General features: G+C 40.3%; 1 protein-coding gene across 5 annotated transcripts in view; it reads left to right on the forward strand.

The window, feature by feature from the left end:
* The window catches only part of NEK7 (NIMA related kinase 7), an 83,303-nt gene extending 59,232 nt beyond the window's left edge, over positions 1-24,071 (forward strand). For 4 of the 5 annotated variants that reach the window (XM_053391496.1, XM_053391499.1, XM_053391495.1 and 1 more), the window contains 4 exons: positions 223-330; positions 3,300-3,394; positions 8,805-8,918; positions 19,790-24,071. In XM_053391496.1, the coding sequence (XP_053247471.1) occupies positions 223-330; positions 3,300-3,394; positions 8,805-8,918; positions 19,790-19,900 (428 nt within the window). In that variant the 3' untranslated portion in view covers positions 19,901-24,071. Of the gene's footprint in view, positions 1-222; positions 331-3,299; positions 3,395-8,804; positions 8,919-10,884; positions 11,219-19,789 lie in introns of those variants that run through there. The other variant, XM_053391500.1, reaches the window with a different exon arrangement.
* The last annotated feature ends 1,402 nt before the right edge of the window (positions 24,072-25,473 follow it).

Below are 25,473 nucleotides of genomic sequence, written 5' to 3' on the forward strand. Positions count from 1 at the left end.
TAAATGATGGTATAGAAATTTAATAAATTATAATGAAATAATAAAAATAGCTAATAATAAAAAATAAAATTTAGCCTATGGGGGTTGAGTATGCATAATTGGTATTTTTAAATATTTTAAAGCAATACATATATGTTTAACTTTAAGCAAAATTAGATGAGCACTCACACGCAAGTCATGGATATTCTACTGTCACCTGTTGAAATATTTTTCTTTCTACAGATATCAAGCCAGCAAATGTATTCATTACAGCTACAGGAGTAGTAAAACTTGGTGATCTTGGATTGGGAAGGTTTTTCAGCTCTAAAACCACGGCTGCTCATTCTTTAGGTCAGAGAGATTTCCTTGATTGTAAAATGATGTATGTTCACACCAGTAAATGGCCCTCCCTGCCCCACATGAATTACTGGAAGGGTCAGCAAGAGGAAGTGGCCCTGCAGAGGATGACACTCATTTCAGGGACTGAAATCCTGGACCCTGTCAGTCAAGTGAGGCATTCCCATGGAATCATAGTAGTTGATGATGATGTGGTGGTTTTTGAGGTTTCTTGCAGCCACTGTGTTCCCATATGGAAGAGGTGGCTCATAACAATCCGAGGCCACAGCATCCCACAACTTTTGCATTGAAGACTCGGGTGGGCCCCAAGAGGGACTCTCCTATTTTATTTTAGATTGCATAGTAGCAATCTGAATTTGGAAATGCAAGTAAGAACCTCAGGCTGCTTCTTCCTTGCAGGTTACCCTACTTCCGTTCTGTACAGCGTTCCCTCTTTTCCTTCCCTTTAGAGTGGTGGACTTCTCGGGGTGACAGACCTGCGGTGGATTCCTCTTGATCATAGAGCAGAGAGTTTATGTCGGATACATTTTACAATTTACCTCTAATTGGCATTGGTGCATTGCAAAAGTCCAGCAGAAAAAGATAATAAGAACGGGCATTCAGAGCTATGTTCAAGATCCGACTAGTACAGCAAATCCTCTTGAAAAAGCTCACAAGCAGAGCTAAATAGTGAAAACTCTCCCCACTACTTAATTGCCCATACTTGGTAATCAGAAGCATGTTCTCCTCCAGATGCAAATATTTCATTTCTAGTTATTGTAGCTAACAACTACTGATAGACCTTTCCCCATTGGATGTTTTGAAGAGCTAACATAACTTCCCTTTAAAGGGTACCCTTTTAAAGGGAGTTTATGCTAGTAGCCTTCACAAGATCCATTCCTGTGGCAACGAACTCCATGGTTAGTTATGCAGTGGATGGAGAAAGGTTTGCTTTCACTTTTACCTGGCATCACCCAGGTTTGGTATATGGCCTTCCCACACCCTCTGGTATTCAAAGAAGAGTGACAGAAAGCACATTTGAAAAAACCTAAGTTGTCTTTTTTGTTAAACTTGCCTCAGTAGGACGTATCAGCTCTTTCCCGCTCCCACCCCATTTATTGTGTGAAGTCAGAAGGTTCTTATTTAAATGCTTCAGTTTGTATTATAGTTAAAGTGTTAGAATAGGCTAAACTCTGCAGAATTCAAGCATTTGTTCTTCTTTCCCCCTGTCATCAATCTTTCACACTCATCTCAACCCCCTAATGTAACAGCAGGTTTCTGAGAACTACTGGTTAAAGGAACTTTTGCTTTTGGTAAACTACAAACCTCCAAGCCTTAGTGCTTGCAGCTGCCCCCTGTAGAGTCTGCAAATTCTTTCTCCACCAATTCCTCACCCTGTAAGCAGCAGCTATGTAGCCTCTTACAAGCCAGATCTGCTATTAGTATTGTTATTGTGAAGCAAATCGTGTCATTGGAGGTTGTATCATAAACACAGCAACAACTGTGACTTTATCAGCAAATCAGTGTTGGGTAGTCTTTTCCAGCTCAAATCACTATCAAAAAAGTTAATTTTAAGAATGCTGCAGTTTTATCATGCTAAATTGCAGTGTCATTTAAATTTCTCAGTTTCTTTTTGACACAGCATCAGAACCTCCTGGAATATGAAAGCCCATAAAATGGCCCAGGGGCCTGTCTACACATTACAGTCTTTTTACACTGCTGTGCGTGGCAGCTCTTGCCACTTTGTGAAGTGTTTGGATCAGCAAACAGATAAAGCTGGGTTTTTTTCATCACACCAGATCATCCTGCTAGATGCTTTTAGCTTTTTGGGACAAGCAGCCCTGGAACACAAGTGAGGAGTTTCCGCATATGAGCGGCTTGCCATGTGGAAATGCAGGGTGGCTTAAAAGGAGATCTGTACCCATGCCCTGAAATGTAAACTAGCCCTACGTGCCAATATTGTTTTAGCATACAGTCCTACATATGTTTACTGGGGAGTAAGCCCCATTGAACTTAATGAGACTTACTTTTGAGAGGGCATGCATAGAATGGTACTATTCATACATTTTTAGGAAGTATGTAAACAAACTTTTAAGGGGCCTAGAACCATTACTTCATCAACACACACACACACACAGAGAGAGAGAGAGAGAGAGAGAGAGAGAGAGAGAGAGAGTTAGTTAGTTAGTTAGTTAGTTCGTTATTCTTGGCGTTTTAGAACATTTATCCATAACCTATGAAACCTTTGAATTTCTAATCCGCTTTTGAGCTTTGCTATTCTAGTCTTGTCTTAAGGCTCATCCACACTTCTGCATGTCCTGTGCCTAGAAAGTGGTTTTCTGATTGTCCCGTGCTTTCTAGGCACATATCCAAGGCAATTTGCCTTTGTCCTGCCACTTTCCCCTGGAAAATCCAGTTGTTATTCTCCCCCTTACCGTTCCTGTCAATACTTCAGTTACTCTTATAGTGCAATCCTATGTGTGTTTACTCAGAAGTAGGATCCACTGTGTTCAGTGAGGCATACTCCCTTGTAAATGTGTTTGATTTCAGCCATTATTATTATTATTATTGAAATGCCCCATACTTGAATGATAGAAAGCAGATGAATTGAAAAATACTTCTGTTGTTCCAGCAGGGATGGGATACTGAAAAATATTACAAGAGATTTGAAATTCATAACATTAATATTGATTTATATAAAGGTCTGAATTGCTAAATCACTTCCTGATAATTCAGCAAGTTTTATCTTCATTTTTCAAAACAGTTTATCATAGAAGTTGACTCTATAAAATAGGGCTAAGGTTCCCTGAAATGAGATTAAACTCATTTACAATATTCTTCTGTATTGTCTCTTTGTATGTTTGTTAATAATTGTGCAATTATAATTTTTTCAACCAAAATATTGGAATGTATATTGCTTGATAGCATTGTGATGAAGTTTTAAGTGTTCATTTTTAAAAATTATATTTCCATATTGGTTGCAGTGGGAACACCTTATTACATGTCTCCAGAGAGAATCCATGAAAATGGGTACAACTTCAAATCAGACATTTGGTCTCTAGGATGTCTCTTGTATGAGGTAATACTTTTTAAACTTGTACACCTTACTTATTGGTGAGTGATGTTTTCAAAAGTCTTTCTGTATCTGTCTTAAGATTCCGCTATCCATTTTTACGTCGATTAACCACTTGGTGATAAAGTAGCATTAAGCGAAAGTGTAGAAACTTAACCTTTCACTGCTGAGCATGATAAAATTTACATACATTCCTCAATCCTAAATGAATCTGTTGCAGAATTTTGCCATAAATTTCAGCTCAGAATGGAACCCCCTGAATTAGAAATGATCTATTCTTGGCACTGCATCCTAAGACTTGCACACATTCCATAGCATAGCTAGCTGTGAACAGAAACCTGCCCGCCATATCCAGTGAACACACTAAGGTTGTAGTAGAACTAACACTGCTTATACCAGCCTACCTTTTAAAATCAGTGTAAGAAAATTCTGCTAAAAACTGAACCTTTAAAATATTGCATTCTCAAAAGTTGCTGATCATTTCTGGTTAAGATTGGTGGGTGCAATGGGGAACTGTACCTTTTAAGAGTTACATAAGGAGCTGTCAAAATGTTTGCAGTTATTAAAGCCACAAAATTACTGTCAGATTAATTGATATATCTGGTAAGCATACCTCCTAAAAGAGAAGCAGGAAAATAACACTATGAGCAGGTATTCATTCAATCATTCACTCATGCACATGATAATTACGGTGCCAACCTGTCCTGTGGCTTAATACTAATTATACAGGAATCAACAAGATAACCAAGTTGAACCAAATCCTTCAGGACATGCACAGCTGCTCCTAAGGTTCTCCCACTGTGCTTTACAACTTCTACCCAAATGCTCTCCAGAGAGGCCCTCCCAGCTCAAAAGCATCTAGGTGAAGTAACAAACCACCTGCCTCCATGATTCAGCAGAACTCACTAAAGCTATCCATCAGGATAAACACCTGCTAATGCAGAATTGGGATTTTGTGAATTGTCTCTTTATATCCATGGCAAACATTATTGTTTTCTTTGTAACCAACTCAGTGCCCCTTCTAACCATATTAACAATGGCTACCTCAAGTACCTTTTGAGATTTGAATTTTTTCATACTGGGGCTTGGGTGTTTTCACATTAAAAAAACAAACAAACAGTATTAGGCCCCTGCTCTTCGTGGGGAACCACTTAATACTGATTCAGCAGCACCCATAGAGAACCTAGTGGATGCTCAAAGAAATGGCATCCTCTGTGCAACTTACTGGCAGCTTACTCTGGTGTGATTCTTTTAGTAGAAAAAATGTTAAGAAAACATATTGTGCACTCACATATTTTTGATTTTAATTTCTGATCCAGAATGTGCCTCAGTTTGTGAAGTGGAAAGCTGTATGATTTGGTTTGGAATTCAAAAGTCTTTTTTGGCTGTGTAGAAAGGAATTTAATGTTGATTTTAAAATATTTATCAAAATAATGTATTCTAATCAAATAAAAGCCCCATGGAAGAATTCCTTTAGAAATTTATGTGGATCAGGATAGGGATTTTGTGAACCCCTGTTTTCCCTTATTCTTCCTGTTATAAAATTGTGACCTTTAATGAAATTAACAACTGCAGTTTAGTACTTTCATTGCTTTTTTCATTTATCATTGCAGTGTGTTGACTGTTTTGTTTTGTATTACTGCAGATAGGATATAATTAGTGAGGTCATGTTATGAAGGATGGCAATAGGTTGATAATAAGCTTCAGGTTTTAGTGAAATCACTCCTCAGATTTACTGATTTAGCAAGAGGATCCTTGCTACGTAGGAGAGTAAATACAAATGTTGTGCTGGTATACAAACAGGTGCAAATGTTAAGATCCATGATTATAAGATCTGTTCCTTCTTCTCTTAAAAATTAATCCACAGTCCAATTTTATTTGGCTATCAACAGATTTTACTCACTTGAAATTCATTCAGCTGTTGATCTCGTTGAATGGAATAATCCAGTGCTTCCAATTATTTGTAATAAGGATCCTATTTGTAATAATTATTTGTAATAAGAATCGCTAACCCACAAAACAGTTAATCGAGAGCAGTTTAATTTTAGCCAGTTTACGTCTATTACCATCAATGGGACTGATAAAGTATGAGTATTTCATTTCAACAATTCTCTGAAATTGATTTTTTTTTCACCTGTCTAACATAAAATGCCCTTTAAAATGTTTTAATTACTTCCATGTTTGGGGCATTTGTTCATGTTTATCTTCAGATTAAAGATAGGGAAACTGTTCATGAAATCTCCATAAAGGTCCAAGTGACTATGTTTCACTAGTTAATTTGTGGCAGTTGATTGGATTTTCAGCTAAACCTAATGTTTGGTTTATTTTCTGTTTCTGGCTGCTGTATGGCGGATCATTTACAGTTTAATAACAATTACTGACTTTCCTTATTATGAAGATTATTTCTTCCAAGGTTCATTTTACAACAGGAAAATTATACTTTCAAATATGCCTGAGATATAAAAAATAATAATAATTAAATAACCACCCCAAAACACACTCTAATCACTGCGGTTTTAATTGATATGCAACAAAGTAGACTTTACTAATTAAAATCAAGATGCCATGCTTTTGCTACATGGACCTTTACATGGAAAAGTAGGTTTTACACATTTCCTTTATTGTTCAGTGCAGCAATTGCATCCTTACAGGGTCGTAGGTTGGTGGCTTACAGCTCCCCCCCAAAAAAAGAGTGGGAGAGAGAGAGAGAGCGCACGTTGCCACCAGCCCTGAAGACAGACAGTGGGCTTTCGTCCCTCAGACACCCCCAGAATACTAATCAGGAAAGTCAGACCCTGGAGGTCAGGGAGCAAGTCAATCATTCTAGCGATCGTCTCAGTGTGGAGGATCAAATTAGCCTGAAAAATTCAGCTGCTGGGAGGAGAGGGCGAGCAGCTGTCAGGGGCAGCAGCGAGATGCACTAATGAACCAGATGAATAGTGCAAAAGCTTGAAAATAAAAACAGGACAGTTGACATTTTTCATCTGTCAAAGCAGGAGATGCATGAAAATATAGTATTCCTGTTTTAACTCCTTAGGGGACATTCAGCTTTTCTTTCTTTCTCCCCCCCCCCCTTTTTTAACACTCTGCAGCATTCAAACGAGTACTTTTTAATGAACACCTAGCGTACCAACACACAGGATCTCTGCATTTATTTTGAATTTTCTGCATTTCGTGCAGGTTGTGTTGCTGGAATTCCTGGCTTTGTTTTTTTTTGTTGCGCACAAAGGGGGCAAAAACCGCTGCATGAATTACCTTGTTTCAAGATTTAATATTATGGGGCCGGTACAGTTTGCAAACCGCTTTTCTTGAGAGCCTTAATCCCTTTGCTCTTAGGGGTTTTAAAAAGAGAATGCAATATTTATGGTATCCAATTAGTGCACACACAGCTGTAATGGATTTTGAGATCCTTGCTGTAAAATCCTTGCCTTCATGTCCATTTTGGAAGATTCCTTCCCAAAGTCTCCTTTATCAATAATGCCGCGGCTAAAATTTTGCAGCTTTCTTTTGGTTGCGAAGGAGTTAAATGTTCTATCTGGAAGACCACAAGACAGATGAGAGCCATTTTCAGCTTGTCCTGTCCCTGCTGAAGCTCACTGAGTAGCACAGCATGGACTAGCGTGTTTCACACACACTCTGCCTGTCTGGGGAATGTACACATTGTCCTTCCAAAATCAAACTTATTAGCACATGTAGAAAAGGGTGACTGACTTTGGGGCAGCATTGCACTCCAAGCAGTGCTCACACCGCTGCGGTTCAGAGATTTAAGGCGTTTGGAAGGCAGTACGAACATTTTTTTTTAAATAAAAAAAATCCCTGTAAAGTTAGCAATCCCACCACAGTATTTGTTTGCCTTTGTAAAGTCGGGCCATCTTCAAATAAACATTAGGTGCACTAATGATATTTTAAAGTTCTTACTTTAAAGGTTCCTTGCCAAAAGATAATGTTAAATTTCTTAAGTGTACATGAAACCAGAATTATGCCTGCAACATAGCATGCATGTGAGGATTTGTATTCATATTAAATCAAGTGTTGATGCATGTTTCAACTTGCGTTTGTGCTTTCAGCATATGTGTTTTGGGTTTGGTATGCACAGAGGACAGGTGCTGCAATTCTGCACCAAATTGCATCTTGCTGAAACCAGTTTTGAATAGAAAATTGCTTTCTTACCTTAAATTTAGAAATTACATTTTTAAGAACTAAGCAGATAGTGAAATGGCAAATTCAAAAAAGCCAAATGGTAACAAAGAGAGTAGTATATGCATAAAAAGCAAAAGGGTTAAAGTTTCTGAAACCAGCCAAAAGATTAGACTCAGCATAGATTTTAGCATTATCCTCACAATTGCCAGGGACTGTATCCTTTGGGTAATGGCCATAGTTCAGTAATAAGGCATCTACTTTGCATGCAAATGGTCTAAGATTAAGCCCTTAGCATAACCAGGTAGGGATGGGAAAGTCTGTTGTCTGAAGTTCTGAAGGGCTGCTACCTGGCAGTGTAGACAACATTCAGTTAGATAGACCAGCAGCCTGATGTAGTATAAGGCAGCTTCCTTCCCAGATTGATGAGTTGTCCAGGGTCTACAAAAGCAATTGGGAGTTCAAGCAAAACATGGATGACTCAACTTATTTCAGTGTGGTCTTACTCACCCATGGTGGTGTCCTCTGCAAACTGGAACTTGCACAAAGTTCCCAAAAAGAAGGTGGGCTCCAAACGGAAATAAATAGTTTACAAAAGTACTCTATGGCTTTGCAGACTATGCAGCAATATTTCATTTTTTAAAGCATAGGTGGTCATTTAGGATGAATATGGTCAGGATCCAAAGAACAATTTAGCTGTACTCATGGGGGTTACAGTGGGATTCCCCCAATGGGATTCTAAACATTTTTCAGCCATCATGCCATACCACAAATTGGTTTTGAAAACCCTATCTGTTTCAGAATTTTCCGTGATGGTGGTGGTGGGTGGGTGGGTAGGGATGGAGGGCAGTGTGCAAGCCTAGAGCAGAACTTGTTGCACAGTTCTTTTAGATTCTGATCAGAATTCTCATTTTAAAATTAGATCTTTATTTGTATGGTGAGTCCTACAAAGTCAGTATTGGTGAATAATAATCTGGTTTCAGAAAGACATGTCAGTTAAATATATAAACAGACTGTAACGTTACAGAAACTAGCTTCACTTGCATTAGGCACACACCCTTCAAAAAACGAATGAGAAACAAATATAATGAAGTTAAGGGCAGTGAAGATCACAAGAAGTTGATGTAACATGTTTTCCATTTAAAAATTAAACTGGGCCTTTCGAAACAAAAAATACTTGAAAGTATACTTATTTCTCCTAAATAAATTCTCACAAAATAAAAATTAAAAATCACAAAAAAATCCAAGATACATTTTATTTTGTTTTAATTCCACACAGATGGCTGCACTGCAGAGTCCATTCTATGGTGACAAAATGAACCTGTATTCCTTATGTAAAAAGATTGAACAATGTGACTATCCACCTCTTCCATCAGATCACTACTCAGAAGAGGTAAGTAGCACCACTCTCTGTGGTATATTTGAAGGTAGAGATATGAGTACTTGATGAATATTGAATAGTGCCTTAAAAAAAATGTTTCCAGTTTATACTGGGATCTGGGTATGTTCTTGCACAAGCATAGCTTATGCATGAGAACGTCTTCATGACCTTCTTGTTTGTATTGTGGGCTCAACAGTGTGCCAGGTTTTTTCCTCGATCCCTGAATATGCTTCCTCAAGAGAATGGTGTGCTTTCAACATTGTGGCAGGTTTGAAGCTGAAATTTTCACATGCAGAAGAGTCGAAGGAGATGGCTGTAAGGCAATACATAATACTTTAGAGTGGTCCTGTCTCCTCCTTCTAATACAAGAGATAAAAATTTGAATGATCCTGTCTAGGAGAAACCACTCACAGTGGATGCAGAAAACCCAAACCCTTAATACCATCTGCTTCGGTTGGCTACAAATGAACAGCAGGATTTTCTTTTATTTACCTGTATTGGTATTATCTTGTGCTAGCAAGTGCCTTCTGAATTCATCTTCCTTTGGTGTTCTCATGAGAACTAATCACCCTTCTGATAACTTCATGGAGGAATGAGGTTCCTCACCAGTTCACCTGCCAACATAGATGTGGTCCAAAGGTAATTAGGTATTCTCATGTCATAGCCATGTTTCCCCTGAACCCCATAAACCCCATGTTTCCCCTGAACCCCATAAAGGATGCTTGTATTCATTATTGTAGGAATAATACCTGCACAGCCTTAGTCCCCATGCATGGAGCACCCTAAAGCCATATGGATTACCATAAGGCATAATGTGAGTTTCTCATTCCTGACCAAAACTTTCCTGTCAAGGAAAGTCAAGGAGCTTAATCTCAGAGCTCAGGTCCCTTTACCAAGAGAAGGTGCTGGGCATGGAATGGGAACCCTGTATATCCCTTCCATTCTCTATGGCAGAATGTGTACACATCTTTGTATACCTGTAAAAAACACAGGGTTCCAGTCGGCAGTACAGAGGCTTCTCTGCATTCGCAGGAGAGGACCATGCACTGAGAGTCAAGGATTAAGGCTGTATTGCTGTTCCCATAGTGGTGAACTTGTGCTACTTATAATTCATTTTGATTTAGATGGTGAGGATTGCAAAATACTGATTAGCAGCAAAAGCATATGTAAAACACATTCTTGCTAACTAATGCAAGAAGACACAGGAAGAACATACTTTTCTTCAGTATATGAAAAAGTGTGTGTATGCTTGTGTGTGCGTAATTCTTTTATCTTGTAATGAAATATTCTCAAAGTTTGAACTAGGTAAGATAATAGCAGCTGCAAGCCAACAAAGAGGCTACAGTAACTTATTCTAGTTCAATGTACATGAATTAAAGATTATGTTGAAATGCACATAAATGTCCTCTCTGAAATATGTTTTGTAAGTATTAAAGCTTTGCGCTGCTTACAGAATGGGGAGTAACTTGTAATTCAAAACCTTGAATCCTCTTGCTTTCAAGATTTTGATTATTAATAAAAGATTGCAGTCCAGGAATTTTTGGTCTTTTAAACATTCTTTGTCATATATAGGGTGACAATTTGTATTTTTATTATAGTGACAATTGGAACACAGAGCGGTTTTTGTTGTTGTGTTTTTAGAAAGATGATTAGAATTACTTTTTGAGGTGGAGATTTACCACCCATTAATTTGCGAAACCTTTCCTTAATGTAGTCTTCCCAATTAACTCTTTTTTTCCAGTGGCCATTTTTAATTATTACGTTTTTGTGGAATATAAATATGGCACTTTGTATAGGCAACTTCAGAACCGGAGGCCTAGAAATACAGTAGGGTGTGAACAATAATGCAAAATGATAGCAAGAATGTCAGGGGCCGTTCTTTGTTGTGTCATTCATGCTGTCTTCCTTTTTCCACGAAGCGCATGAATATTTCACGTATCTGCATCCTCATCCTCTATTCTTCTTGACTAATTTTCAGACTGTCTGAATTTGCATTTCACATGGTAGCTGATTAGGAGATGCCGAGTGCAGCAGTGAAGCCTCAGCAGGCGGTTGCCATGGTGACCTTCAGCAGGATTTTAATGATGATGCCACTAGTGGTTCGTTGAAGTCGGCCTGCCTGGAGGGCTACTTCACTGCAGCTAAGTGTGAAGTTGGATATATGGATTCTCAGCCAAGGGGCAAATATCAAAGTCCGGCTCTGATAGAAGGTCTTGGTACTGGGAAAGAGAAATAAGATTCCACCTTTCTTTTTATTAACTTAGTTTGCATAGTTCCAAGTTAGGAAGGGGTGGGTGGAATCACATACACACACACACACACACACACACACACACACACACACACACCACAAAACAACAACAACAACAACCATGTTGTATATTTTCCCCATGCACAAACAGGGATATTTACATTAACACCCTTTAAAAAAAATCATTTATCCATCCGACAGCACTAAAGAAAGCAAATTGTGCTGTTCCATTAATAAATAATTTCTTAAGAAAAGAAGTGGCCTTCGGAGCAGAAGGAGTTGCTTTGAACCCGTTGTCCCTTAAAAATCATATGTGGTATAAAACATTTTTTAATGAAATATATTTTAAGATTTTTCTCTCTGCCTCTAATACTATAGTTTTAATTGTGAAAGTCTTGGATAGAACTGCAGAGGAAATAGGCTAAAGTGTGTCTGCCAGACTGCAGCAGCAGCATCCTAAAGACTTCTCAAAAATTTAGACTTCAAACCCGTTATCCAGGTTGAAAAGTGCACTTGGTTGAGCTGCTGAGTTCAGGGATCACTGAACAACGAAATCCGCTTGAATTTTTTATGCGAATAAATTTTATGAAGGAATAAAATTACTTTGCATCAGCTTCTGTCTGCTTTCACAGAAGAACATTTAAAAAAGAAATAAACCCTTTAACCACAAAATAGTACTCTTAAGATCAGTTTCTAAAACAGATATACCTTGTTCTTTCTTTTTGGAAGTGAAACCATCAGTTGCTTTCGTTTTTTCAGGGTTCTGGACCCTTTTGGTCTGCTAGCACCCTTCTTCACACGCCATGACAGTGCACAGCGTTTGCATACTCAGTTGTGGCAATGCTACCTCCTTCCTTCTCTGAACTCCCTCCTGCCAAAAGTTCGGCTGGTTCCTTAAACCCATCATGCTGACATCTACTTTTTATTTTATTTTATTTTTGAGTGGTTGGAATGTTCCTAGGCCTTCCATAACACCACAGCTGCTGAATCAAAAGGATGGAGAGGTCTCATTTCAGTATATTGAAGCTTATCTAATTGCCACAAAGGTTTCAAAATCTGCAAATTGCTTTTTGATTTTGTTCGTTCTTTGCTTTCATTGAATCTATTGTGGGGAAATTACTGGGGGGGGGGGGAACCCAGTCTTTTCTTACAAATCAATGTGTTCTGAGCACTAATTTGAAACATCCCTTTTCTACAATCCTAGTAAGACAAATTCCAAAGCTAGCTTTGACTGCAACAAATAAATATATAGATACAATGAAAAAACCCTACCCTAGATACTAATGAGAATTCCACTTGCAGAAGAGTCTGCCAGGGTTGCCTTTGGGACCCTTTCCTTTTTATTTTCTCTTATCAATGATGATGTGGAAGAATTTGATGGCAGTGAGATTGTTTTACCCAAAGTTTACAGTTCTTTTTTAAGTTATGCTGTTCTTATTTTATCCTTTACATTGACCACGTGGCTTTCGCAATGTGGAACTTGGCAGGTGCCTTTAAGTTCCTTCGGACAGTGGTTCCCAATTAGCTAATTACTGAGAACCCCTATTTTTCAAAAGCCAAGCCATGAACCCCCTACTTTTGAAAAAAATTAATAACTATGTTAGTTACAGTAGTTTATTCTGTGAACCGCCCTGAGACGGTATATAAATTTAATTAATTAATAATAAAATAATAATACCTCTGCAAAGCAGTTTTTGGAACAAAATGTGGGGTAGCCCCTAGTAAGCAAAAGATTTTAGGTATACTAAAAAACAGACTTGGGTTGAGCGATATCTGGTTTTCAACAGTGTGATATATCGGCAGCTGAACATCATGATATTCTGATATATCACAGTGTCTGAAATTGGAGACTGGTGATGAGGGAAGGAGCAGTCATGGAGATCAGGTGTGTGGGGGGGGGAAGAGAGGAAAGGGAGTCATCTCCACCCCATGGTTTGAGTGGGAGGGGGTGCATCAAGCCGCCGTCAGCAGGGCAGTCAGCGAAGATGCAAGTCCACTGTGGCTGTTGTGGCTTTCCTGCTGACTTGAGAAAAATCTGCTCTGCCTCAGTGCCAGGGGAAGGTAGTGCCCGGTGTCTTGAAATGAGGGCGATCAGCTGCCCTGTTTTCCCTCAGCATGAGGGAAGGCAACTTAGATCATCATGCAATATCGGTGGTGCCTTGAAATTGCTCTCCCTTGCATGAGGAGCAATATATTTATTGCTAAAGGTAAAGGGACCCCTAACTGTTAGGTCCAGTCGCGGACGACTCTGGGGTTGCGGCGCTCATCTCGCTGTACTGGCCGAGGGAGCTGGTGTTTTGGCCACAGACAGCTTCCAGGTCATGTGGCTAGCATGACCAAGTTGCTTCTGGTGAACCAGAGCAATGCACGGAAACGCCGTTTACCTTCCCGCCAGAGCAGTACCTATTTATCTACTTGCACTTTGCTGTGCTTTCTAACTGCTAGGTTGGCAGGAGCAGGGACTGAGCAACGGGAGTTCACCCCGTCGCGGGGATTCGAACCGCCAACCTTCTGATTGGATTTCAAAACCAATTTTGGCCAATATATTGAAAAACCACACAGTGCTAAAACAGGCCATAAAACCTTTGATATTACCATGCAAAAATGACAAAAAATTAGCTTGGAGGGAGGGAAAGGATGGGACTGCGGACCCTCTGAGTGCGTTCCGCGGATGCCCAGTGGTCGCCAGACCCCTAATTGGGAAACATTGCCTTAGGACATTGTTGGAGTTCTTCAAAACAGAGCACTGGGTTGTTAATGCACAGAAGATAAAAGCTGGTTCTCTCATACATGCATTGATGACAAGTGATGACCTGTACGTGTGAATGAGCAATCGCAGATTAACTGCCTCACAGTGGTCTTTTGTTTCATTTGTTTATACATTTCATTGGAGACCTTCACATGTTCAGCTAATGACAGATATGACAGATATGACAGATGGCAAATCTAGTAATTTACCTGCCAACCAATCAATTGCTAATGACGCTCTTTAGGAGATGGAAAACATTATACACGTGTGTCCCTAGAGCAGGGTCCCAAAATGAAACAGACCTACATTTTCCCTCACCACTGTGTGGAACAAGCATTGCTAGTTATCAAAAGCCAAGACACACCTGTGTGCTTAACAAAAGTACTCCGTATGTTCAGCCTCCCCCTCCCCTTCCATAAAGGAGAAGGAACATGCAGAGCAGGCATTTGTGTGATTAGGCATCCAACTCTGCTCAGGTGAGGTTTAGCTGCATATTGGAGAAACTGCAAGGGGCGGGAGGTGATCTTGCTTGAGCACACAAAACCCTGTTAAATCAGACTAAAGGTTTATCTAGTCCAGATTCTTCTTTTCCATAGTGGCCAACCAGCTTATTTATGGTGGATACAAATCCTTTCAAGGAGAGACTTGCAGAAAACCTTTAAAGCTACAATAAATACAGTTAATGTAATATACCAGCTCCTCAAACACAATAAAACACACCAGCATAAAACCAGCAGAAATCATCCATAAAAGGTCTTGAGGGCATAATGGAGCTCATAAGAGAGAGAGATATTCCCAACATCACTCCCCCCCAACCAAATAACAACATTAAGATGGAAGCAACATTAAGATGGAAGTCCACAAGCAACATCCCTTTCCAGATATTGCAGACCAAGAACTGGTACCATACTGGCTATCAGCACATTTTGTGGTAATGCGTTCCATAAATCATTTGCTCTTTAAGGAAGCACTTCCTTTCACCGCTTCTGAACTTCCCGCTATTCAATTTCATTAGATGGCGCAGAGTTTTAATATTATAAGAGAAAGGGGGGGAAAAACTTTTACCTCTATATATGTTTCCTAAACCATGCATAAATTTAGACACTTCTGTCATGCCTTCCTCATTACTTTCCTTTCCCCCCTAACCTAAAAAGGCCCAGACATTGTACCATTTCCTTGAAGGGAAGATGCTTCAGCCCACTGATGTTATTGGTTAAGCATTTCTAGACCTTTTCCAGCTCTACAGTGTCACTTTTAGAGATGTGGCAACCAGAACTGTGCACACTATTGTGCAGCAGAAGTATGGCCGTTCCACAGATTTGCATTGGGCTATTGCACTACTGGTAGTTTCCCATTTGCTTTCTCAATTACTTCTGGCATTGAATTTGCATTTTTGGCGTTGACCCTTATAAGTATGTGACTATTGGCTCAGTCTTCAATTCAAAACATTTTTTCCCTTATGAAGTATGTAGCCAAACACCTGTTAGCTTCAGATCAAGACGTTTATCCTACGCTTGTACTGGTGAGAATATAAGTTTATCTTACACTTGTACTGGTGAGAATATAAGTAGGCAAACTTTCTTCTTATGCCCAGCAATATTCTGTTTTTGTATTGGTTCAAAGTTCAATGGGCTTCTAATGAAGATACATGATGTTTCTCCCCTGGATGGGCATGGTTTTCTTAAGAACTTAAGAGTTTCTTAAGAATTACTATTCTGAATGTCAGGTTGGTTTTTTTTCCAGGCAGAGTCTCTAATCACAATATCATAACTCACAAATCCCTACAGAAGTTGTTCCCCTCCCCATCCTGAGTGGACAAAATAGTCTCTCTCTCTCTCTCTCTCTCTCTCTCTCTCTCTCTGTGTGTGTGTGTGTGTGTGTTTGTCTGTGTGTGTAGCACATCTTAGTGATAGAAAACATGTGTTACATGCAGAATGCCCTGTAGGTTCCATTCTGTCATGAATGGCAGTGTCTTCAGTCTTAGACCCAAGAGGGTCACTTGGAATAGAAAGTTTGGGGCTAGATGGCCAATTGTCTAGCCTGACATGAGGCAGCTTCATATATTAGTAAAAGTTGTGTCAGGGACTGGGCAGAGGAGAAACTATGGAGACCGCCTCCCCAATCTGACCCTTCCTGAGAAGAAGACATTACAACAGGGGTTTGTGGGAGGTCACAGCTCAGAGGAAGATGAGGGGAAATGTTGGGAAATAATGGGAGAGGAGGAGGAGGAGGAGGAGGCAGAGCCGGAGCAGCTGCCTGACATGTTACCACTAGAAAGTATTCCAGACCCGCCATCTCCCAGAACCCGGAGAGCCTTAAAAGTAGGAGAGCAAAGAGCTCAAAGACAGATGGCCCTAAGCGGCAACCGTCAAGGGGGCGGTGCTGTTGACCCCCTCGTGGGAGAGAAGGGCCATGGAGATTTACTCGGGACAACACCATTATTCCAAAAGGTTGCATTCCCAAGCCTCTCTCTGTAAATATTGAATAAAAAGCAGGTGGTAAGGACTTTTCTTATCCGTTTCTGGCAACCTGCCGTGGGGGTTGGTTCCTCTGCTGCCTGACAGGGGGAGGGTGAAACCAGACCCTCAGTAGCATCTTTTTAAGGAGTAATACGTTAGGTGAATACCTTCTGCTTAGGAATAAGCAATGTTTCTTTCTGCTTTAAATCCAAGTTCTCTGCCATCGCAGGCGTTTCCAAACACTGGCTTGCCTGTGTCAGCCTTTTTTTTTTTTTGGTCCCTTTTTATGACTTGAGGGACACTGAGTCCCCCCCACCCTTGGAGTCTGACAAACCTGTTAAAGTAAAAAAGAAATGTGTCCCGCTGCTCCCCACTACCAGGCTAAGCTCCAGGCAAAATACTGTCATTGTGCTAAGTTCACAGAGGAGGTTAAGGAGAATAAGCCGAGCCGAAGGAGACTGCTGCTCAGAGATGCAACAGGAGCCTTCCCAGTCTTAGGTACTGTCCCAGTCTGCCTTTCGTAGAGCATGCTGGTCATCCCATACCAGACTAGAATATATTGCTGTCCTGACATCTCGGCTCAGCCTAATTCACATTAGCATCCCCCAGGTCAGCTGAATGCAATGGATGCTACTAGCTCCATATTAAATAGGGAACCTTCCCGACTTTATGGAAATGGATATGCCTGACAATAGGCAAAGGCACTGCAATCCCGTATTCAGCAAGAAGTCTTTTTTCCACACACCTCAGAAAAGAACATTCTGCCATTCTGTGTTTTGTGCTTTTAGGGAAGATGCTTCATGGAAGTAACGTGCATTCGGGCAATAGGATGGGAGACATTTTTTTCAGCTTTGACAAATACTTCAGAGTTCATACTTAGAAAGATTTAAGGGGAGTCTGCCTCGATCACTTTCTCTCCTGTAGAGCTCATGGCATCTACCCAAAGTCTCAGTTTCTTCTGCAGTTTAGATGCCAGGTTTGGAGCTTCATCCCCAGCCCAAGTCCGTGTTTAAGATATTCAAAATAGGAGTAAGCAGCGGCTTATTTTTTTCCATTTCCGTGCTGCTGCTTCAGCATAAACCAGCCATCTTGATCAGCAGGAAATAAATACATTCATATACATATATACATATATACAGCTTCCCCTTGCAGACTTAGGCTATCTAGATTATAGGAAACGTTCCTGATATGCATTAATAATTAATAATTATGAATAAATAATTTTACACTTTACCTTTTTTTTTAAAGGAACTCCTGACACTTTTCAATTTGTCCTACAACATTAATTTTACACATATATATTTCCTCTTCTGCATAGCAGCCTACAAGCAGCAGCCCACCAGTAGATAAAATACCTGTGGCATGCATGAAATACTACAAAGTTCCTTCAGGATCTGCCCAAAAGGGTTCTCTTTGTGGAGCTGAAACCTCTTGCCTGCCTGCCATGTAAGCAGTCTGCAAAGCGTTCAGCCATTGACTGCCTCTTGGCTAAGCTTACTAATACACTGCTCTTGTCGGCTGCAATATATCACCAACCCCTTGCATCTTCCTGTGGCAGATCATGTAGCTTTCCTATTGCATCTTGGGTCATCTCCTTCTGGATTTGTGAACTTTGAAGTTAAGCCTCACTTAAACTGAACGCGCACTCTTAATAACAAAGAACATGCACCCCCATAGGACTGTTCCTTTATTTTGCAACTCTACGTTGAAAATGGAAAGTGGGGCAGTGAGGGGTGGAATTGATTTCATAGAAGTCTTGAGTCCCATTTTAATATATCTGAAATAAAAGTTTTCCACATGCTAGGCACAAGGTAAAAGAAAAAAAAAGAGATTAAGAATGCAATCCTATTCATGCATTGAGTTCAGTGAGACATACTTGAAGGTAAGTGTGCATAGGATTGCAGCTTCCTTTTCAGTGACTTCCATTGTGAGATTAATATAGAAGTGAATTTGAAGCATCCCACACACATTGACCTTGCAACAGTACCTTGTGTTTAGTACGTCTTAGTCGGCAACCCTGCACCAACTTACCTGGGAGTAAGCCAGGTATAGTATACGTATATTACTAATATATACTAATATACTATATACTAATATATAGTATATTAAAAACCATGGGCACAGTTCATCCCCATGCAGGTAGTGGAATCAGATTTATCTGTGTGGGACTGTATTGGTTGTTCAGTATATGTTGCTCATAAAGGAATCCCTCGCTGAGTCCTTCACATGACATGACCAGGTTACATATGAATCTTGCCAGAGGAACTGAAGGGAAAATTCAGCTCATAACACTTTGGGCCACAAAGCTTCATGGCCTTTGAAGGGTCTCTTCCAACTTGTTTATTCTAAGGCAAACAAGTTAGAGTAAATAAGTGGCTCTAACACCTATGACTCAATGAATACCAATGATTATAGTAATATATACTGGTTTGCCAGGGAGGCTAACTTGTGGCCCTTCAGTGTAATTAGACTACAGCTTCCATGGTTTCTAGTCATTGCCCATGTGGGCTGGGACTGCTGGGAGTTGTTGTCCATCAATATCTGGAGGATCACAGGGTAGCCACCCCTGTTGTATGAATTTTGTTGTTGGCATCTGTCTGTCTCGAGAGACAATGGAGCACAGGAGTGAAGTCAAACCATTGTGTTAGCAACACTGAAGCTTGGGCAGTGTGCTTGGAGGTTCTGGGCTGCCCAGACAACAAGACACCCCTCTCAGCCTTGCCGATGTGGTCCAAAAGAAAAAGCAATACATTTGACACCAGCTTGGCTGTAGAAGTTGCTGGAAAGAAGTGTACAAGGCACCATGCAGTCGTCTTAGGGACTCCATTCCAGATTTGTTAGGCTTTACTCCTTAGCCTGTTCTTCTCCCAAAGATGTCCCACAGGGTGGCAGAGGTTTAGGATCCTTTTCTTAGATGGGCCACCTTCTCAGGTTAATGAGCCCCACCTCTACCTCTCACTTTCCTCTGTAGCACGTGTAGAAACCGCTGCCTTGACCATTGGACTCACTATTGGTCTCATCCGCTCACCACCAGAGCTTCTCTTCACATGTAGGGAAAAGTCCCTAACTCTGAGGGTTTGAGACGCAACAGCTACCCTCACCTGGTTGACCTGGCCAATCAAAGCTGTTTCCCAGGGTGTGGCTACTTGTCACATGCTGACAGCTTATAGGAGCCACATGTTAGGACTGAGTGCAGGGTGGGGATCAAAGGTGGACAAACTACCCCAGAAGGAAGTACTACCCTTCCCCTAATGCCCCCCACACCCCTGTGTATGCATTACTGCCACACTATTGTAGTTTTCAGTACTCCTAATTGAAGTTTGGAGGAGGGAGAGAAGGACGGCCCTAATAACTTTGTCACACAGTGCTTTTCTCTTTTCTTTTTTTGTTCCTCATGTCCATAATATTCTTTTTTTTCCCCTAGCTGCGACAATTAGTTAATATGTGCATCAACCCAGATCCAGAGAAGCGACCGGACATCACCTATGTTTATGATGTAGCAAAACGTATGCATGCACATACCGCCACCAGCTAAGAGACTTGGCAGCTTATGAAGAGAAAGGAAAAAACAACAAACCCACCGGAATCATTCAAGTATTGTTGTGCAAAACCTCTTCCACCTTTTCTCCCATTTGTCTGCGTCACCTAAAGTTTAGTTACATGCAATGAGAATGTTTAGCAGTTTTGTCACAGAGTTAATAACCTAAAATGAAGTAATTTTTTTTTATAAAAATGTTTTAATGGAAAACATGGAACAGTTCTAAACATGACAGAATAAGAAAATCGGCAATCCTTTCTGACTTCTGAAAGCTGCAATTTCACACATACTTCTACATAAAGAGCAATGATTTTACATGAGAATAATATTTTGCTCTACGTATCAGTTGCGGTTTTGCATATGAGCACAACAGTGGACTCCTTAAAGGAATACTGTTGAAACTGCTCCTCTGTTGTTTTCAGTAATGTGTGGAAGTGATGAATCAGCACAAATTGGTGAATTTATTGTTCATTAGTGAATATATTGTTCCTTTTCCCTAGAGGCAATTAATTAATTAATAGGATTTTATTTTATTTTTTAAAAAAGGAATTTTCCCGTTTACGGTTTTCCTCATCAAGCTAAATGTAGATGGAAACCATTTTATTTGCTGTTGAGCTTTGATGCAGCTGCTGAATGTGAAAAAGAATTGGTTTTATTTTTCCTCAGAAATTGTCCAACACTGAAAAAAGAATAAATCTGGTCAGCTGTTGTTGTTTTTAAAATCCTTGTACAGTACCTTAACCCCTGCTCCTAAAACTTGATATCATGTATTTGTATTATGCTGTGCCTTGCTGCTCCAAGCCTCTGGGCGAACAGAAAAGAGTGGTGTATTTGTACAGGGCCTGGGATTCTGAAAGCATCACTGCCACAATCTGTAGGTCTCAAGATGGCGCTCCACAAAGTTAAGCATTTCCAAATCCCTTTTCATTCAGTGGTCGATTCCTAAGCACGTCATATCAGTGACAAAGTGCCTAATCTGGGCTGAATTTATCCAGATAATCTTTCATGCTATATATTGACTTAGTTTTAAGGGCTAGTTCAGCTTTTCCCAGGCTAGTGCCCGCTTAATGTTTTGGGGGACAAGTCCCATCAGCCAACAAGGTAATCCAGGCTGAGACAGATGAAAGGTGTAGTCCAAAATATGCAGATATTGCCAGACTGGGGAAGGCTGGGCTAGTTTACACCCAGCAACATTCAGTATAAGGTACACATTATATAAAATGGCCAAATGCTTGGAATGTCCTAAGTATGGCATCTTCTCATTGCGCTGATGCTCCCAGCGTGAATCAGAGGACTCTTTTCTTTTCCTTTTTACACCACTGCAAACCAGCAACAGGAATGGGTTTTGGCTGCCTAGAGTCGAAGCTTCAAAGGATATAGGCAATCTTTGTGGCAGCCAGTCATTGATATGAATTGTCCGTTACAATGCAGACATCTGCTTCCTAAATAATTTATGTGTCTTAGAAGGGTATTTTGTTCCCCGAAAACGTTCACTTGAGATTTTAAAAAGAGAGTTTTCTTCTTTTCTTTCTTTCTTTCTTTTTTTGCATTAGCTTATATTCCAAAGCGAAATTCATAATTAATTGAATAAACATTCAAGGCCCTGAACGGGGTATTTGTTGTGGAGCATGGAAGTATTATGTTGTAGCTACAAGTGTTGTTTTACATAGTCCTTTAAAATCCTGACCGGACAGCCTGCAAATCTATGACGTGTCAAAGTAGGTTGTTACAGGAGTTGACAGGTAGAATTTTAATCCCACTGTGACACATTTATCTCTGAGAACAAACAAGAAGCCATACAGTATTTTTTTCTGCACATTAAACCAACAAATTTTACTAATTCACCATGCAGCCATGTGCAGTTAGGCTCATCAGCGGAAAACTATGTATAATAAAGAAAAATGTAAGTGCAACCTGCACTCCTCAGGAGGCAATGCCTAACAGTGAAGCCAGGCATGGTATTTTGGAGAATCTGATATGTGGCAGTCGCCTGACACGGAGCAGAGCCAAAGGCAGGTTTGGCTTTGGTAATCAAAACTGCTGCCTTCCACCACTGGGCAAGATGCATCTGTGGGGAGACGTGGGTGCAGTGAGTAAGTGGCAACAGCAGCAAGCAGCCACGCCACGCCACGGCATGGCCAGATCTCCCTACTCCTGACCACGAAGCAAAACGGAAAGCTTTACTAACTCCCTTCATGGGTTCCTGTGCACAGTTGGTGGGGTGCATTTGGCTTGGTGGACACCATTTAGGCAGGCCTAATCCAGAGCTTTTTTAATTGTTCGTGTCATGCCACTTGAATGTCCACAGCAATAGTGGGATCCACTGTGCACCCAGTCTCCTAGATCGGGGTCCTAGCACAACATGGGTTTGCATGGAGCCATGATTGAGCAAGTTGAAATCCTGCTGCCTTAGCCTACAAAATTCAGAAGGTGAATGCAATATGAACACTTCCGTTAGGATGATCTGTAATACTTTTCTTTTTTCACCCTGAATGAGGCTAAAAATAGGTTTGCTAAAAAGAGCATAGGACAACCTCTTGATCCTCGTTGCCAATTGCTACTATGCAAAAGTATTCCAGCCTTTCATTAAGTCTGTTTCACCCCATCTCCCTCCACCTACTTTTAGGTCATTTTACAGGTCCGATGGAGAAAGACTGCTATGTTTAACATAGTAATATGATTTTCATCAGGTGTTTTGCATGTTTAGTCGGATGTCGCACTGAATTCTGTAGGTCTTACTCCCAAGTAAGTGGCACAAATTGCAGCTTTGTAAATTTCACATGTGTACCTTTATTACAAAATGCATGCTTTTGGGAAGCCAAAACCTGCTTCTAGAAGAAAATAGTGTTGGCGATAATTATGAAGCTTGCTAAGCTAATATGCCTACAGAATAAAGGTGTTTAAAAAATAATAACAATAAAAGAAATACTTCCAGTGTTGATAATGTAAGATGCATTCTGTCGAAGGACCAATTAAGTTGATTTCAGAAGCCAGCAAAAAGAACGTTTCTGATGAGATGCTTGGTAAGCTTACGTCATATTAAGAAGGTCAGGTTGGGCACCGATGCCATTCAGGCACTCTACAATGGCAAAACGATTTGCTACGCCGCACAAATTCAATGTAATGAAGATAGCTCTGCCAATAGATCGCTTGAGCAGCCTGTTCATAATCTCTTCTGCTTGCCAGGGCTTCTAGGACTTGGAAGCAACCAAAGGGTAAATATGAGAATCCCACTTAACAAGTTGCAGTAAAAGCTAGGGAAGAAAAAGACCTATTCATAAGTCCCTAGAAGTGGCATGCCTTCTCTTGCACTGTTCTGGTAACACTGGAAGGATGACATTATATATTTCAGGTTGGCAAGGTGGAAACTTCCCATGTTGGTATCGCCAGCCACAAGCAGAAGCATGTCTTCCTTTAAATGCTACTGGAGCAGTCAAAACTGATGAACAAGCTACAGTTCACACTTTGGTTTTCCCTCCATCTGTGCAATATCTCATCTTGCTCTCATTAGCTCCCTTCATAGTTGATAGTGGAAAGGAGATGAAGTTATGTGACTTCGCTTCTACAAAACCTGGTGCTTGTTAATGTGTGTAGAAGATAGTGGCAGGGCGGATGGATGGCTTGGCAGTCTGCCGAATCATCTTACCCTGTTTGCCTGGTTCCTTGCCAGGTATCAGAAAGTGGAAGGGTTGAGGAAAAGAGTCGAAAGAAAGCTAGCCGCAGACAGTATAGGTTCAGGTGCAGCAGAGGTGGAATTATTTTCACTGGAACTTCATTCTATCCAAGCTCAATTCTAATCAAAGGCCAGTCTACGCTTCCTGATAAGAGTAAAATAGAACTTACTCGGTGTCACCTAGGGCTAATCTTTCTGACAGTGTATACTTATATATAACGAGTTAATAAATGCCTTAACTTTATTTTCAGCACTCATGGAAAATAGACATTTGTGTAGATGACTCTTTTGAAATGAATGTATTAATCAATAACCAAAACATGTATAATTTTCTGCTGCCTTATACTCAGTTGTACTGTAATATTCCAAATAATATTTGTTGTGCTTTCTGCACCCACTCTCTGCACAAGGAATTGTACTCTTTGTTTGGAAATCTATGTTGTACAATATCTTAATATAAAACGGCTACACAAATAAAATTGGAAAGTGAAACAACTTTGATGTCTTTTTTTTGCCCTTCAAGGTTTATTTACAAAAATGTGCAAGGTGATGTGTTTACTGAAAATGTTAATATAAATATTTGAGTACTTGAAACCATCTTCTGTAACCCCCTTAAAATGACCACTAATTCCCAGAAATTCCAAAAACAACAGTTCCTTTCAGACATTTGCAGACAGGTAAGTGCTCTGTGGGCTCAAAGGATGCTTGCAAAGTAGGATGTTCATAGGTGTGTCCCCCCTGAGCCTTCCCCCCAGTGCAGTCTGTCAGACATCTTTGCAAGTTTCCCAATGAAGCAATGTCTTTGCACGTTGCAGATGTGCAGCAAAACATATGTACAGCAGGGGTACAGCCTGCCACTGAAGCCTGTGAATACTGAACATCTAAGTGTGTTTGGAAAAAAAACTACATGCAGGGATTGCATAACAGCATCTATAGAGGCCACAGCAACTCCTCTGCCATTTGCAACGTGGCTTCTGAACAAGTTCCTCACCACCACCTGCATAATTAAACACTGAGAACATTGAACCAAGTCCTTCACACCACCCTAAACCAAGGCCAGAGCTATGTACATCCTGATTTTTATATTCCATTTGTTTGTTTTAAAAAAAAATTGTGCCAAGAATGCTGAGTTATTCAATCTATAAATTGTGCAGATTCCCCACTAGTGAGTGAAAACCTTCTTGTTTCCCACTTAGATTTTGATTGGGTTGTCCAATAGTGATTATTTTTAATTGCTGCTGCTTTTTTAATATCATTTTAAATTGATTGTTAGGGCTTTTAATTGCAAGATTGGTTTTATGGTTGTTTTACTCAGTGTGACCTTGAGCACCTGGTGGATAAACATAATAGGCAAACAGATCAGCTTCCTTTGCATAACTTATATCCTGCATGGAGAGGAATATATACCTATAATGTCCACTGATGTCCTGGCCCTCTAGAAATCTCATTTTTCTCCTTCTGTATCCTATCTTGAGTAGAGAGGTATAACTCTGAATCTATTCTCTGTCTTGAATAGAGTGGTGTAACTGGACCAAGTGTTTTCATGTACAAATTGTGTTTGCTGGCCTGGCACAGTTAGCTGCAAATGCTCTTTGTATGTTTGTGTGTAGCTTGTTCTGTGTTACAATGTAGTGCTTTGGGTATACCTTTTTCATCACATACTGATGAGATGCCAGTGAAGCTGATTGCCTCCTGTTCCATTCACCCTGCAAGCTAATTGCATTGTACAAGAGGACTTGTGTGCAGTTGTGTCCTCTTGGCATAAGGTGGGAGTCTGAGGTAATCCTTCATAGTTGTGTTTTTTAAGTTACATCTGAAAAAACTAGGTCAAAAGTGATCCTGTGTTTTGCATCAACGTTCCATTTGTAAATGGCCAGGTCTCAGGTTACAAGGGGAC

Source organism: Podarcis raffonei, chromosome 6 (assembly GCF_027172205.1).
Source record: "Podarcis raffonei isolate rPodRaf1 chromosome 6, rPodRaf1.pri, whole genome shotgun sequence".
Lineage (NCBI taxonomy): Eukaryota > Metazoa > Chordata > Lepidosauria > Squamata > Lacertidae > Podarcis > Podarcis raffonei.